This window comes from Lactuca sativa, chromosome 4 (assembly GCF_002870075.4).
Source record: "Lactuca sativa cultivar Salinas chromosome 4, Lsat_Salinas_v11, whole genome shotgun sequence".
Lineage (NCBI taxonomy): Eukaryota > Viridiplantae > Streptophyta > Magnoliopsida > Asterales > Asteraceae > Lactuca > Lactuca sativa.
In genome coordinates this window covers 127,877,138-127,895,435 of record NC_056626.2, presented here as the reverse complement: position 1 = coordinate 127,895,435, position 18,298 = coordinate 127,877,138, and the positions used below count along the sequence as shown (strand labels likewise).

Below are 18,298 nucleotides of genomic sequence, written 5' to 3'. Positions count from 1 at the left end.
GGCTAAACAATCGAAATCATTACTACACGATGTTCAAAACAAAATGAAAGTTAAGAAGAGTATGATAGGGAGTTTAGAGCTTCAATTAAGGAGCATTATAGTAGATAAAGATTATGTTAGGACTGATAATATGTTATTAGTTAAGCAGAGGAACATTTACTGTAATTATGCCAAATGTTTGTATGCTAAGCTAACTGAATTGCATCATTCATATGATATTTGCAAAGAACAACATCGAAAATTGCTCCATTTCTTAGCTTATGAGAGAGAAAAAGTATATGTGACTTCGTATGATTGTGAAAAGAGAATTTTTTGAGTTTGATTAAGTACGTACCTAATGATTTGTATGCATGTAGAAAAGTTAAGAATTATAAATGCTTAAATGTTGATAATATTATGCATATTTTTAATGAAACTCTCACTAAAAATGAACAAGTTAAAATTTTGAACATGACTGAGAAGTCAACATTTGATTCGCAACAAAATTTTGCTGATATCGAAGATGATTCTGATAATATCAGTGAAATTGAAGCTGAGGAAAGTGTCAATTGTTCTCAATTATCTGTTGTCAATGTCAATTCGATGGCGAAAGGAAAAGAAATCTGTCATGATTCAATGGCGAAGGTTAACAGTGATCAAACTTCTACATCCAATGTTTGTGATACTCTTGATCAAGTTGTAGTGGAAGACTATGTGGCAACGAGGATGATGTTTCAAATGAAACACCTATTCCTAGAGTCGTTGTCGAATAGGTCGATGAAGAATCCAAAGAGTACACAAAGGTGTTGAAAGACAAAGGACAACATTATCTGGAATCTAATTCAGTAGTCTATCCAACGTTCAAGTGTACAGATGAGGTTGTATTTCCAAGTCAAGTATTTGTCACCTCTGGAAATGGTGATAAGGTGAATCTAGAATTGAACAAACTGGTTGAGGAAGACAATAAAGACGTGACAAAATATGGTTTTTATTCGAACCGAACCATAGTTGAAAATGGTTTGAACAAAAACTCAACAACTTTTCAAAGACAGAAACCAAAACGAGTTTGGGAAGTAAAAACAGAAAAATCAAGTGTTGTTACTCAAAACAAAGAAAATGTTTCGAAATCACAAAAGACTAAAGCACAAGTTTTCAAGGAAAATGTTGAAAAATTATTTTGTGAAGAAGGTATTTCAAATACAAAAGCTCAAAACAAATCTTTTTGAAAAAATGCCAAAGCTTTACAAAAACAAAAGGTTTTTAAGCAAAAATCATCTGAATAAGTTAAGACATTTTCTGAAAATAAGACGTTTGTTCAAAACATGCCATCTCAAAAGCAAAATAATTTTTCAAAGAGTCGAACTAATGTTCAAAATCAAGTTCGATCTCATAATGTTCAAAACCAAGGAAATAGAAACTTTGTTTAAAATCAATGTCAAAATGGAAGCTTTTTTCAAAACAAGCATCAAAGGAATTTTGTTCAACATAATGAACGAAGGAATTTTGGTCAAACACATGATCAAAGACGTTTTCAATAAAGTCAGCATGTTTTCCATCGAAATCTTGATGGTTATCAAAACCAATACCAAAATCGTTTTCAAAATTCACCTAAAGGACTTTTCAAAAATGAAAATTTGAGAAACTGAATGTTCAAGGAAAGCAAAATGAACCTTTTAAACCCAAATATCCCCACTTTCCAAACCCCGATTGGAAGCAGAAGGTGAAAGCTTCATTTTTGAAAAGGGAAAAGTGAGGTGAAAAATATCAATCATTGGTTAGAAGGAAAAAGGAAAGACATATCAATCGGGAAAGTATTCTCAAGAGAAAATCAAGTCTTCTTACGAGACATACTTGAATGATTCGATATGTGGAAGTTCTTCGTTACAGGAGTCGAATCCGTCTGTGAAAAAAGTGGAAATAAATTCCTAAGAAGAAAGATGATGGATTTCAGACAAAAGACGAAAGATTGAAAATCAATGATGAACCTTTTCCATCGAATGATTACATCTTGATGCCTAAAGCCAATGAAATTGACTTAGCAGACAATTTAAAGTCCAAGGTTCGTAGTTGGGTTATAGGTTCATCCATTCGTAATGCATTTCAAGCTAATGTCCAAGGACCCAAAAGGTCTTGGGGACCTAAATTATTTTAATTGATCACATGTACTATGTGACGAGCAATATGATGAGCATTGGTACATTGATACTGGGCAAAAGGAGAATTTAAGAGATTTTTGAAAGTTGGATAATGCAGGAGTAGTAAAATTTGGCAATAACAATAAATGAAAAGTAAAAGGATATGGAAAAGTGACAAATGGACAATTCACGACGAATAGGGTGGCATATGTCGAAGGCTTAAAACATAATATGATTAGTGTTTCACAACTTGTTATGGGCACTAGAAATGAAGTTGTGTTTGATGATGTAACAACCCGAAGTTGTCCATCGCCGAAACCCATTTCGTCTGTAAAACACGTCTTTAGCGATTCGTTCCGATTTCGTTTTTGGGCTAAATTATTTAAATTTATATGTTTATTTTAATCGCATGAGTGTCCAAACCCCTTAGGAACTCATGAAATTGGCCCAAATTATTGATTTGAAAATTTTTAGAATCGTTCCTGCCGGATTACGACAACTTAATCGGGTGCGACCAAAAGCCCCGTTTAACGTCGGTATCGGGTAAAATTCCACCGTGTCCAAATCTTGAACAATATTTAAAGTGGTCTAAGATCCCATTTGAAGCTTTTTCTCTCTCTCACTACTCTCTCTCTCTCTAACCTCTCTCCTCAATCCAAATTCAAGGTCCAAAAACATTGATTTAAGGCTCCATCCTTGAGGTAACTTCCCTAACTTGTTGTTCAACCCCTTAGGCCTTCAAATCCGAGATTAAACATTGAAAAAGGACCATCTTCATGAGTTTACGGCCCTGGAGCATGCTTGGGCCGTAAACTCAAGTAATGTGCCTTAAAACCCCTCTAAACCAATTTTGGGACTTAGATATGACTTTATGGCTTACCATTTCGGACTTAGAACACCTTAAACATGATTTTTGAGGAGTAAACATGAGTTTCCTGCCCAAGAACATGCTTGGGCCGTAAACTCATCATTCATGGAGAGTAAACTCAAAATCAAGTGTTTAAAAGCCATTTAAACACACCATTAGCCTTGGAATAAATTCTAGAACCAACCACAATCGATTTGGAAGCCTTTAACATGATGAAAACTATCCATTTGAGAGTTTATAGCCATAACCCCCCAAGAATAGGTTCCAGGGCCGTAAACTCATAAGCATAGGTCAAATGGTGCCCAAAATTCATCCTAACGCTTGTAAAAATTGTTTGAATCACATGTGATTAATCTAAGGCCACTAAATCATCAATTTAAGGGGGGTATAGGAGCTTACGGCCGTAAACTCCTTGTTTAGGGCCGTAAACTCCCTTTAAATGTTGTTCTTGGTGATTTAATCCATTTCCATGCCTTAGATAAAATTATACCAACTCTTCCCATGTGTTATAAGGCCATTTAGCACCATAAAACCCTCAACCATGAGTTCACGGTCGTAAAATCATGTGGTTATAGTGTTTAGGGCCGAAAATTCCATAAGGAGTTTACTCTTGAAGAGTAAACACATTATCCAAGTCCCACGCGTCCTTAAATGTCATCCGGGTCACTCCAAACACTTATTTTGAAGTGTTTTCGCGTCTTGGAGGATTTAATCATATCTAATTAGTGATTTAAAATCTAATTAGATATATTTGTATATCATTTCATATTACATAGGAACTTTGCGCGTTATCAAGCCCCGAACCGGCACTTAGCATCCGAACCAACACGTTTTCTCGTCTGGTGAGTTCATACCCCTACCCTTTTCAATGGTTTCAGGGGCGGGAATACAAGCAAAAGTACAAGAATATCTTGTACTTAAATTCATTATTTCATTTGAATGATTTCATAATTCGTACATTTTTAAGAATTGAAAACATATTAACAAACTGTTTTGACTTGCAGAGTTGTTGTTCAAACCAATTTCAATTCTTATTATACTGTATTATACTTTGTACTTAACAATTGATTGATCACACTTTTACAGTTGAAATCATAGATCTTTTGTATTGTCCTTAATAAAACACCCCCTAGATGCGAGTATGAAGGACAGGTATCGTTATAACTTTAGTTAGGTCCTTGATAGTACTCCTACTAGATACGAGAGTAAAGGACTAATAAAAATAGATTTTACCGTATTAATAACCTTCAGTATTAAATTCATTAATCTTAAGATTGGAGACACGTCCTTTGTAACACTTCCCTTAGATACGAGAGTGGAGGACTACCCCCGTAACCAGAATCTCCGGAAAAGGGGAGAGCGTGACTTGAGTGTATAGATCTATACGGGAATGACTATCCCGCACCTGGCTGCTAGCTACAGCCGAACCGAAAGGTTCAAGGGTGACGAAAGTCATAAAAAGATATTGGCCCTGGTCCGAGTCACATCTAGTCTGTAGTATGGTTATGGAACTCGCAATCAAGATTATGAACACTTTACACTTAATTATTAGTTTTATATATGTGTTAAAACTAATGTACATTTAAGGGTAATCAGACTTTCAGGAGACTCCACACACACACTTTAAGTATAGTAGATACTTGTACATTACTTTCAGATTCGGTAACAATTCACACACATTTAGGAAAATATGGGATTTTCCTGGGATAACATTTGTACATAACCAGAAACATGTAATAACTCAGATAACTAAACTTTACAATTCACAAGGGTAAACATGTTTTTCAGTGTACATCTTTTACATTACATTTTGGATTCGATAACCAACTTTTAAGAAAATATGGCATTTTCTTGGGTGTAACTTTTTCAGAAACAGAAAGGAACTCGTACAATTTCAGAAAACAAAACCGCTTGTGAACTCACCAGCTTTATGCTGATTTTTAAATTGCTTGTATTCTCAGGTCCGCATTAGACAGGTACCCGATGATCCTTTTTGTCGAAGACGGAGTGCGTTGAAGTCACGTCTTACTTTTGTTCATATATACTATGTATCACACTTATACAACTTTACTTTTAAAATAAATGTAAAGTTTTATATGTAATGTAATGGTTGTTTACTTTGCTTACTATGTGCATTGGATTTGATACTCAACGTGGAGTCCGCCCCGGAAATATTTCCGCCTTTGGTTTTCGGGGTGTGACAGATGAAGATGGCATCATTATGTCTAATAAAGAAACAAATGAGATTCTTCTTAATTCGAAAAGAAAAGGAGACATGTTCACGATCGACATGAAACCTATTGTTGGAGTTCCCTTTGTGTGTCTACCACAAAAAGCTTCTTCTGACCTTAGCTAGCTATGGCATCGTCGTCTATCCCATCTTAATTTCAAAAAAATTAACAAATTGGTTTACATGATCTTGTTCAAGGCTTACTAGTCTTAAAAATTGATAATGATTCGTTGTGTGCTGCTTTTGAACAGGGAATGTAACATTGGGAAGGTTATCCAATTGTTTTCAATTCCAAAATCATTGAACATTTGGAACTTCTTCACATTGACCTATGTGGACCTTAGACTGTTGAGACTCTCAATAAGAAGAAGTACATATTAGTCATTGTTGATGATTTTTCAAGGTTTACATGGGTTCTCTTTCTTCGACAGAAGTTTGAAACTGCTCAAGTAATGATTGATTTCATCAAAAACATCGATTTGAGTTTGAAGAAGAAGGTTCGGAGGATTAAGAGTGACAATGGATCAGAATTCAAGAATCAAATTCTTGATTCATTCTTGACCGAGTTAGGAATTTCACATAAATTTCCGTCTCCTTAGACACCGCAACAAAATGGTGTTGTTGAAAGGAGGAATCATTCTCTATGCGAAGCTGCACAAACAATGCTTACATATACGAACTTGCCTCAATATCTTTGGGCAGAAGCAATTTTAACTGCTTGTTTCACACAAAATTGTTCTTTTATTCATCGTCATTTCAACATCACACCTTATGAGATAATAAACAAAAGAAAACCTAATGTTAAAGCTGATGAAGGAATCTTCTTGGGATATTCACACAACTCTTTTGCCTATAGGGTGTTGAACAAACGAACGAGAAAGATCGAAGAAACATTCAATCTTACTTTTGATGACTATTACGTCAAGAGAGTCGAACAGTCTTTCGTACAAAATCCATCATTTCTGAAACAAATGATGATTCTGAAATCATGAATTCTTATGATATTGATTATGATTTGATTTTTGGAATTCTAGATAGGGCGATTGATGCTGAAAATCATGTTGATGATAATCATATTCCCGGAGCATCGAAACATTCTGATGATTCAACTTTTATAAAGGAAGAAGAGGAAACATATTCTACATCAACTTCAAGGGTGAATGTCGAACGAGTATCGGTTTCGATTGATGATCAAGTGGAGGGAGAGCACTTGAGTTCGACATTACATAATGTTAATCAATATTCAAATGGTGAGGGGGATCATGTGCGGACTACAACTCAAGTTGAGGGGGAGCATGTTTTGGACCATGCTGATGTAGAGGGGGAGCATCAGAACAAACAATCGATTGGTTGAGGGGAGCCAAGTGGATCGAATCCTGATAATCTAAACGATCCAACTAATGAGTTTCATGATGTCACTGAAAATCTTTCGGATGCAGGAGAAGGCTTAGAAGTGGATGATGTATTCGAAGATGCAACTTTAGATTTTGATCTTGCGTATTCACCAATAGATAAATGGACACAAAATCATCCAAAGGAATAGGTTCTTGGTGATCCACATGTTGGAGTATTGACACGTGCACAAATTCGAGCCAAAAATAAAGTGCTTAATGTTCATCAAGAATATTGTATGTTTAACGCGTTCATTTCGAAACTTGAACAAAAAATAGTAAAGGTTGCATTAGAATACTCTGATTAGGTTGTTGCATTGCAATCTGAACCGACTAAATTTGAACGAAACAAAGTTTGACGGTTAATTCCTAAACCAAAGGATGTTTTGTTTATTGGTTTAAAATGGATTTTCAAAACTAAAACTGATAAAGAAGGTAATATGATTCGAAATAAGGGAAGATTAGTCGTTAAAGGTCACTCTCAACGAGAAGGTATCAATTATGAGTAAACCTTTTCCCCTGTCACAAGAATTAAGGTTGTTCGAATTTTTCTTGCTTACACAGCGGATAAAGATTTCGTTGTGTATCAAATGGATGTCAAGTGTGCATTCCTCAACGGAGTTCTGGAGGAAATGGTCTATGTCAAACAACCACTTTTTTTTATTAATGATACGTATCTTGATCACTGTTATATTCTAGATAAGGCGGTCTATGGGTTGAAACAAGCACCTCGTGCCTGGTAGGCAACCTTGACCAATTTTTTGAAAATTGCTAAATTTAAACAAGGATTAGTTGATCCCACATTATTTCGAAAGAAAGTTGGGGATCAACTAATTCTTGTTCAAATTTATGTTGATGATATAGTTTTTGGTTCGACTGACCCTCTATTATCTAAAGAATTTGAGGAGCTTATGAAAAGCCGGTTCGAAATGAGCAGGATGGGAAAAATTAATAATTTTTTGGGTTTACATATTCGTCAAAGCAGGGAAGACATCTTTATTAACCAGGAAAAATATACGTGCAACCTGCTTGAAAGATTTGGGATGATGAATGACACTAAAGTGAAAGTACCTATGGCAGTTGGAACTCCTACATCTGATATGATCCTACCTGGTTATTCCTTATTTTGATCTTGAAGTAGACTTTGGGATTTTGAAAAATCTAAACCCTTAGGATAATAGAATAAGACTTAGCATTATGTGCATCCAGGTCTTTTGGAAAAGGTGTAAGGCAAAGCTCTGCCCGATTCACCAATCACTAGATACTTTTTTTAGGTGAGTGCGTAGTTTCTATCAATATCATAATCTAAAATAAAGTATTATTTATATGAGATATTAAATGCTTGCCTATATTATCTATGTTATATGCTATTTGTTTGATTAGTATAATAGTATTGAATTATAAACCATATTGGAAATCAATTTCCTTTAAATATAAGTCTTGCCTTAGGTTAAGGATAAGACTTTTAAAGACTACTTAGTTGAGATTAGGTTGGATATCGATTAAGTCTCATGACCAGGGTAGGGTGTGTGAGATTAGAGCATAGTGTTTCTCTTATTTATTGGATGACAAAAAATGATAGGTCCAGATCAGACAACTGGTAAGTATGTCTGGGTCATCGACTAGAGTAGATGACAACACTTGACTATTCTAGGCGGTTTAGTGAATTACATTTCTAGCAAGGACTTATAACCCATGAATGTAGATAAAATGGGATACCATATTTATCAAATCTTTGAACATTGGTTGCCTTATATGACTTACATTGGCCAAGGACACCCCTAGCTGTGTAGTCATATAGTTGCTCAATCGATTCATCAAGTTGGGTGATTCCTATAGATAATCGCTGCTTTAGGATCGATTGGGATGGGTAGTTAGTCTTAGGTCAAATTATATATTATCTGATGAAGTTGTTTGCATGAATGATAATAATTATGATTATCAACTATTATGGGCTTGAAAACCCTATGCATCTCACCAGGTTTTCCCAAACCTGACCCACTCATTTTTATGCATCATAAGTAGTGGAACCAAGGCTGTAGTAGTCTAGTTAGAATTCTGAGTGGAATAAAGAAATGTGTTTGTAATCTATAGTTTCATGACCTTTTATATTTTACGTTGGAACGTATGTTTGTATATAAACGAATGACATCCTCAAGGTTTTAATAAAATAACTTCTGTTATCTTACAAATGTTTTATTTAACTGAGAGTTTCCGCATCTCAATTTATAAAGCGTAAAGGAAATATTTTAATTGGTTTTGAAAAATGGGGGATGTCATCTAAAAAATAGTTAAGCAATTAGTATGATATATACTCAAAATAATAATACAATATAAATTTAAACATATTTTAAAGGGAAACATAAATCTAAAGACAATATACTCTAATGGTTTTGCAAATTCATTAATCTTGGCAAAATATTCTATAACCTTAAAATATTGTGCATTTGCTTGTAAGTGTATGTTCATAAACATCTGCCCACGCAAACCTATTGCATAGAAAATAAATTTGAACTTTCATACTAGTTCTACTTATCTAAGTCCTTGACAAGTGAAGCCACTAACGTGTTATCGAGGTATTTTTCTCATGTCTAAGAATTTAATTATACAAAATATGAATCAAAAAGTCCTCATTGTATCCTCGTTGAATATGTGGAAGTAAGCCTCGTTAAATATACTTGTATCCAAAAAAACAAGTTGCAACAAGGTGCCTAATCATTGACGAACACATGGGCCGAAAACATAGACAAAAATGATCAATATTTCTGTTTCAAGGGTTCGAACATGGTCTTTAGAATTTGATCACAAGACAAAATGCAAGAACCTGAAATTTTGAAAGATTTGACTTTGGGTGAATAACATACCAAAAGGACAATTTGGTCATATAGAGGAATTTCATGAATTGAGAAGGTGTAACTTCATGAAATAAGTCAAGATAATTCTAATTCACTTTTATAAGATGAGATGAGTGAGCTCAAGAAAAGAAAATGCAAGAGATGATGCATTTAGGCCATAAAGGGTAAAATGAGAATTTTATGCTTTTTGGGCCAAGTTTGTGATGTAATAGATTACGACACGTATGTAGTCTATAAGAAGTCACTTAATGGAGTTTTAGAACTCAACCCACCTTTGGGTGGATATAAAAATGATAGAAAACATGTTTAAAATGAAGGAGTTATGAGTGTTAGAAGATTGAAAGGAAATTATCCCAAAGTAGAATGGAATCAGCTAAGGAGTTGTTGAAGGGAAGGCACCATGGTGCAGAAAGGGCCTTGCCACAACGCGATGGGCGAAGCGGTAAAAGGGATGAAAGTCTCGTTGTAAGTATAAAAAAATGTACTTTGCATTGTGGTGTGGTATATGGGTACCGCTATGTAGTGGCGAAAGTAGGATGCTATAAGGAAAAGTCATCGCGACTCGGTAATAAAGAGATCACAGTCCAATAATGCATACCACGACGCAGTAGACACATTTACACGACGTGGTTATGCAGTTCAGAGAACAAATTTACATATGTTAAGGGTTCAATCTCTATCAAAAACCTCCCAAATTTGATGAAGAACTAATGGATGGAAATTTTGAACCCAAAAGCATGCAAATAGGAGGTTAGAGATGGAGGATTGAAAGGATTAACATCATTTCCCTCTTAAGATAATGATTTCTTCTCTTTATGAATCTTTTAACTTCAATGGTGAAATTTTTAGTTTGCCTAGATTGTTTGAGTTACTAGGATTATGACTCAATTAGTATGTTATTGAGAGTGTTTAGAAGCTTTGAACAAGCATTGTAAATGATTTCCATGGTGAAATCCATATATGGAAAGTTAGGGTTTCAAATCCTAACTAGTAAGGAAGATGAATTGATGTAATAGAGTTAAGAATTTAATGAATTAGGTAGTATAAGATTCTTAATTCATTGGGTAAAATAAATTTAGAGGTAGAAAATGAGATGCTATAATTATGATCAATTTAGTGATCATTTTGATATAGAGAGTAATTAAGATCTAAATAGGCTAAGACAAGTTATAAGGAGTTTGATATGTTGTATAAATAGGCCTTGAGTCAAGAAGATGGACCAAGATGCATCAATAGAAGATCGGAGCCAAGGTTGTTAATTTTCGCTAACTAACAAGGTGAATTGTAACTCCCCCTCTCTCTTTTTCTCACTAGATTATGTATGCAAGTTTAAATGTTAATGATATTATGTATGCATGTTTAAATGTTAGTGGTAGTTTGATAAATGCCTATATTATACTAGATTAAGATAGAGTATGTATATATGAGTATATTTAAATGGGGTTATGTTAAATACCCACAAGATATTAGATATAGATAGAATATAATTATATGAAATATAATCTTGTAAATAAGTATGAATGTATAACTAGATGCTAATGGTATTGTGCTAAATGTTCATAAGATAATAAATGAAGAACGAGTATATATGCATGTTTAGATATTAATGGTATTGTGTTGAATACCTATATGTTAGTGGATGAAGATCTAGACTGAGTACTTAATAAATTAAGTACAATACTGATAGAAAAAAAATTCTCTTAATGAGATAATGGGATAAAATGTTATGAGATGTGTGATGTGTAAAACTATAGGGAGACTATAACATTCATATGAAAGATTATGAGAAGAGTAGAAAAGATGATTCCTTCGGGAATGAGATTATGATTCCCATAAGAATGAGATTATGTTTCCTTTTGGAATGAGATGATGATTCCTTCGAGAATGTAGATAGATGATTATTACGGGAAGAAGAGTATGTGTTGTTAGAGAAGATTAAAAAAGATTTCCAAGAGTGGAACAAGGTAAGAGGTTTCTTTGGAGAACCTTGAGAAGTAATCTTGGAGGGATTATGTTTAGATGGACTGTAAGGGATCATTGTAATCGGTGGGAGATTCAAGAAAAGAAGAGTTGCTAAAGGATCCATGAGGGGGCTAAGTCCAGACGATTGTACACCGGTAAGTTAGAATTATGTTTTCCCATTATCATGAAGTATCATATGTAATTAGACCGTTTGGGTGTAAATAAAAGTAGAATTGTATTATCATGAAGTATTATATGTAATTAGACCGTTTGGGTGTAAATAAGAGTAGAATGGTAAAGCAAGATGTGACATCCCCAAAATCTCGACCAGAAAAGACCGATTTTCATTTATGCTTTTAAAATAATTTCAGAGTAAATCCTTTTGATTTGAAAGAGTTGCGGAATTTGTTCCCAAAAACAAAACATGATAAAACAATGTTTACCAAAGCATTTCATAAAAGAAATGTATTTTCATTATATAATCAAAACTTGGGGTGTCATGTTCTGATACAGACCAATAAGCATAAACGATAACATTACAAGTCATTCAACAAATATATACATATACAGACTTGTAAACAAAACAACTTGATGGGTCGTCCATCTTATGCCCTTGCGCCACTTCCTGTAATACAAATAAAACTGAGTGGGTCAGGCTTGGGAGCCTGGTGAGCATATAAGGTTTTCAACCCACAATAAATAATTATATTTAATTTCCACCAACCAACAATAACCCAATTACCCATTCCCGTTATTCTCACTTTATGTCCCTAAAACAACTAACATAAGGGACTTAGTCTAAGAATATTTCATCGGGGCGACAACACATGCTTCGGGGGTTCCTCAGCAATATAAGTCAAATAAGGCAACCATGAGGGGGATGGAGTACAGCAAATGAACACCCAAGTTCATTAACACCTACAAGTGGCGAACCTGCTAATGTTTCCACAAGACTGTCTAGAAAAGTCCGTGGTCGTCATCTAAACTCCGCTAGATGACTAAATCAAACAACAACGAGGCCTCTCAGCTGTTTATTACACACCAACTATCTACCCATGTTCTACCCAACATATTAGTAGATAAAAATATACATTTTTATACATAGTTTAAAAACCTGTATAGCATGCTTTAATCAATACATATTCCACATAACAGATGAGGCACACACACACATAACACGTATTTCATAGAAAAATAATCAGATCTATAAGATAGAAGAAAGTGAATACACATTCACACATATAAACAACAATATACTTAATACACTCAAACCATACTTGTATTATTATCGTGTTTATGAAAGGTAGTATACACTCACTTGATCAGAAGATGATCGGACAGCACTACGACTGACAGAAGTAGTAATCCTCAGCAGATCTGGAAGATCTTCACAAAAATCGAACTTCTCGCGGGCAGAGCTTCGGCTCGGGAACCGCACTTCTCGGGATCTTCGGGATCTCGGGACTTGCTTCGGGGCTCGAGAATAATACCGGGGCTTCGGGGTATTTCTGGCACGCAAATCGATGCAAAACGGGAGAGAGAAGAGAGAAAAGAGCAAAAGAACTCGGCTGCCCTCGCATTCTATTTATAGGAGGCTGGAGCCTCGGAGTACGCGGGGCGTACGCCTGTACGCGGGGCGTACAGGTCCGAAATCGTCACTGCTTACGTATCCGAAGTGCTTGAGTGCGAGAGTCGACATTCCTCGGTGTATGCGTGGCGTACACGAGTACGCGGGGCGTAACTCGGATCAGATCGGTGACTCCTTCGAATAATCATCCGAATTAAAGATTAAATTTAAATACAAATTATTTAATAAACTTCGGAAATTCATATCTTCTTCATACGAACTCTGTTTTCGACATTCTTTATATCCACGCGAAGGTGAGACTACGCTCTACAACTTTCGTTTAGACTCCTTCGGCTAATTTTAACTTTATTTTTATTATTTATTTTTAATAGGCCGGGACAGAAAAACTTCGTTATAAATTCATAACTTCTTCGTTTGACGTCCATTCTCACCTAACTTTTTATCGCTTCGATACCAACAACGAGACCTTCGATCCTCGTTTAGATTGCTTCGGCTAAAAACCCCTCGATCTCAAATCGAGTAAAACAGGCTACACATCGCTAAGTCGAAACTTCAATAAATCATAACTTCCTCATACGAAGTCAGATTTGGGCGTTCTATATATATTTGGAAACCTCGTTTCAACTACTACAACATTAACCAAAGATATCAAGTTTATTTTACACTTAAATTTTGACGCTTATTTTTATTCTTAATTAATCAAACCACATAATTAAGCAATTAAGCACAAATCACGTAATACTCAAATAATACACTCTTATTATTTCAAAACGGGTTACAAAGGTTAACCTAGACTATTACATTGCTAAAAATGGCAAGCCCGAAAACACAGGCGTTACACAAGATGGGATGATAGCAAATAGGTATAATGCAAGAAAATATGAAAGTAACGTATGAGAACAGGTGAACAGATGAGACGAGGACATAATAAGAGTCTGAAAAGAGGTGCAGTTAGAGAAATAGATGAGTATAGGAAGAGGTGAAGACAAAGTATGAGAAGAGAATGAGGTGGGATGATAAGAGGTGTAAGTAGAGTAAGTGAAGAGCTTGAGATATGACAAAGATAGAGTAAGAGCATGGGAAGAGGTCAAGATACAGTGAGAGAAGGTATTAGATGAGAAGAAGGAATGAGATGAGAACATGAAGAGGCTAAGATAGAATATGAATAAATCATGAGAAGAGCTTGAGAAGAGATGAAGATAAAACATGTGACAAATATGAGAAGAGATGGTTAGCCATGAGATGGGATAAAGTAAGAGTATGAGACGTAGTCAAAATAGAGTAAAGAGTATGAGAAGAAAAGAGAAGAATGGTAGAGTATGAAAAGAAATAAATAAGAGAAACAAAATATGATTGCATGAAAACAGAGTATGATATAACTCACCTGACTTGGGTCTGATGTTGTAGATTTTTCATGTATTGCAGGTTCAGGTAATAGCAGTTATACGAGAGGAGATAGGAGCACCAATGAATTGGACTAGAAATAGATTTTATTTTAGTATTTCATTGTTGCTTTAAAATTATGGTTATGATTTATTATAAACCCAATTATACCATGTGATGTAAAGTGTTTTTGAAGTTAGAATTTTGCATTTTATAGAAAACTCTGATAATTCACCAGAATATTTAGATGGAAAAATTCGAGTCATTACACAAAACTCGAGTTGTTCGAAAGACAACTCATACCCTCCTATCAAAGATCTTAATTGCTCCTTGATAATTTAAGCTTTCATCCGACCGGGACTTGTGTAGCATCAACCCATGCATAAGTAAGATGCCTATAGTATTAGCGATATATCGAACAAATATCTAAACACTTGGTCTCAAAAATATTGATTGACATTCTTTGGTAGATGGTCTAAAACTCTACGAACATGAGCCACGACTCGCTTAGTCTTCATTTTTCCACCGAAATTCCTTTTAACATGCCTTAACAAAATACTGAAGAATAAAAGTGCGAAAAGACTAACTTTATGATATTTTTGTCGCATGTGACATCTACGAAAATACCATATTTCATATATGAAAAAACTAAAAAGTTACTACGAACTATACAATTTTGCACCAAGGCATGTGAACATGTTTTTTTTCTCTATTTTTTTGTTATTTACATAAGTTTATACAATATATACGACTGACATTTGTACTTCTTTTTAGTCATATTGTTTTTAGAGAGTTTCTTCAAAGAATTAGGCATTTGAAAATGAAAAAACAAGAAAAACAAAATATTTAAATATGAGGCTTTAATGCCTATTTCACACCTCTTACATGTGAAATTGATGACTAACTTAGGTTATCTTTTAAGTTTTGGTTAAGATACCTATGGTATCAAATAATCTGAATTTCACCAAATAAGACTCTTATGGTATCAAATAATGCGAATTTCACGGAATCAAACAAGTAAAATACACATAAAAAACCATTAATATATTGGGTTAGATTTGTATTGTTTTTTTTTTGTTACAAATATGTATTTTAATTTAACTTTATATTAAGATGTTATTAAAGTCGTGCATACAATAATTTTACAAGGCCTAGGTTGAATAGGTTAGATATGAGTTAATGGATGAGACCGGATCAAATTTCAAAGATGGAATAGGAAAGAAAAGGCCAAAGCATTAAATAACAACTACATTCTAAAAAAAGAGGAGAGAAATGCAAGAAGAAGATGATGAATGATGATGATGTTTTGAATAAAAAAAAGAGTCAAAGAAAAGTTTGTTGGGGATGTGTGATAATAAAATAGCCGAAAACCCACAAAACAACGAAAAGAGTGATGAGGGAGGGAGGAGATGAAGATTGAAAATCGAAAATTGAAATAGAATAGTCAATAAATCAACACTACAGTCCGCACGTCGGTAACCGTATCGAAGAAAAAACAAAAATTTACTGGTGGGAAAACGAAAACAAAGCTGCCACAAGAGAGAACAATGGAAGAATTCTTCAACAAGTTCTCTCTTTTTACATCAACAACAACACCACAACCACAACAACAACAACAAATGGAATCCTTTTTATCACCATACCATTACCCATCATCATCATCAACCCATTCTTCACCCACTACTACTTGTACCTTCTTCATCATCAACCCCATCTCACCTTCATCATTTTGACTCATCGCCTTCGAATCTCATTGCAAATTCCAAGGTATTCCCTCCAGATCCGCCTCTATTTCTTCCTTTATCTATCAATGTCTTCCGATCGAATCCAAATCTGTTGTTTGGGTGTTGCGTTATTTCGAAAATTTGATTTTGATGTTCTATGTTTTGATGAAATCAGGAGAACTTTGTGTTTTCATGATTTCATCAAATAGATGCGTCATTTGGTATTGAAAATTGTCGCTTAATTTTTACTGGAATTTCTCTTATGACGCACATGATTTATTGAATCCGATTCTATTATTGATCAGTGTTAGAAGCAACAGTAACATGTTTGGGGGTCATTCCGGATACCCTACCTTCCCCGAAGAACACCGATCACACACACAGTACGACATGACTGCATTGCCTCAACTTCAACTCTTCGGAAAATGTAAGTTTTCCGATTTCAAAATTCACCTTCATCTACTCTGTTCGATAATCTTCCATCATTATTAATCTTGATATAATATAAATCCAGTTCCAGTTGGGTGTACGCTGGATAACATAAACTTTGTTGGAAACGATCATGCAACTGCAACTGCTTCAGGTCGAGGGATCAAAAGGGCACGCGAGCAAAAGCTTCACATATCTTTAAACAACAACTTCTTCTGTCAAGATGATGCAGGCCTCATGAATCCCAACCACAACCACCCTGTATCAACTGGCCTGAAATTATCTTATGAAGAAGACGAACGCAACTCTTCTGTCACTTCCATTAGTGAAAACTTTAAAGCTCTTCAACCCCTTTCTCATTCTCTCACAGGCAATATTAAGCTCGAAATGGATCGCCAAAAACAACTTCTTAATCATTATCTTAAACTCCAGGTAAACCACCTCTCCCTCAATTCATATCTTCATCATAAGTCATAGCAACATGCCTTACTTTTTTTTTTTCCGATAATAGCAATGTACTTATATTCCTTTACCCATAATAGCAACCTACTTACATTTTTTCTTAATTGCAATTTGTAACAAATAAAGTACATTGCCAATGTAATTATGTTGCTATTATTATGGGTAAAAAATATAAAACATATTGCTATTGCTGACCAAAATTGCAAGAGAATTTTTCGGGACTAAAATTACAAAAACCATCTACGCAGGGACCAAAAATGTAATTTACCCAAAAAGTACATTGTCCATATTGTCAGAGAGTTGTAATTGTGTTGATGTTTTCAGGAAGAAAATATGGTGAAGGGTATAAGAGAACTGAACGAGAAGCATACAGTTTCATTGCTAAACACATTGGAGAAAGAAGTATCAAAGAAATTAAGTGAAAAAGAGATGGAAATCGAGAATATGAACAGAAAAAACATGGAATTAGGGTTGAAGATAAAGCAAGCAAGCATGGAAGCTCAATCATGGCATTACAGAGCAAAATACAACGAATCAGTAGTGAATGCTCTCAAGAACAATCTGCAACAAGTGATGATGACACAATCACAGAAGCCTGTTCAAGGGAAAGAAGGATATGGTGATAGTGAGGTTGATGATGCAGCATCTTATACAAATGTAAATTTAAATCCCCAAAAGTGTGATGATATGAAGGCGTTCAATTGCAGGGCTTGCAATGGGAGGGAGGTTTGTGTTTTGTTATTGCCTTGTAGGCACTTGTGTCTGTGTAAAGAGTGTGAGGTGTTTACTCAAAATTGTCCTGTTTGTCAGGTGATGAGAACTGAAAGTGTACATGTTTTCATGTCCTGAAAAAAAAATGCTGTGTTTTGTTCCAATGTTTTGTGTGATTATGCAAGTTATGCGTAAAAATGGAATGGAATCTTGGCTGATTTAAAATCATGGAAGTTTAGCATTTGGAGTTGTTTGTGATGTTTTGAACTTTTGTTAGCCTTATTCTTAAGGCACAACAGCTTGCTAAGTGGCTTGAATAAGGGTTGAGGCCACATAGCCAATCCATGAGAATATATAATTATCCAATTATCCCTCTTAATATTAGCGAAAATTTTCATTAAATTTTCCAAAAGATCATTGCCAAATATATATATTTGCCTAAAGACAAAACTGCAAAAATGGTCCCTGTGGCTTGCTGAAAATTGCCACTTTGGTCCAAAAAGTTTTGAACTTGCACTAAAGGTTAAAAGTTTTTATTTTGTTGAGAGTTGGTCCAATTTACTTTAAAATATTTTGTAATG

The 18,298-nt window shown here is 34.7% G+C and overlaps 1 protein-coding gene across 1 annotated transcript; it reads left to right on the top strand.

Moving 5' to 3' along the window:
- The first annotated feature begins 15,680 nt into the window (after positions 1-15,680).
- Positions 15,681-17,945, top strand: LOC111891681 (E3 ubiquitin-protein ligase BOI). Its single transcript, XM_023887751.3, has 4 exons — positions 15,681-16,158; positions 16,421-16,542; positions 16,630-16,976; positions 17,331-17,945. Exons 2-4 carry the CDS (start codon positions 16,440-16,442, stop codon positions 17,853-17,855), a joined length of 975 nt encoding a protein of 324 aa, XP_023743519.1. The 5' UTR covers positions 15,681-16,158; positions 16,421-16,439; the 3' UTR covers positions 17,856-17,945.
- Positions 17,946-18,298: the final 353 nt, after the last annotated feature.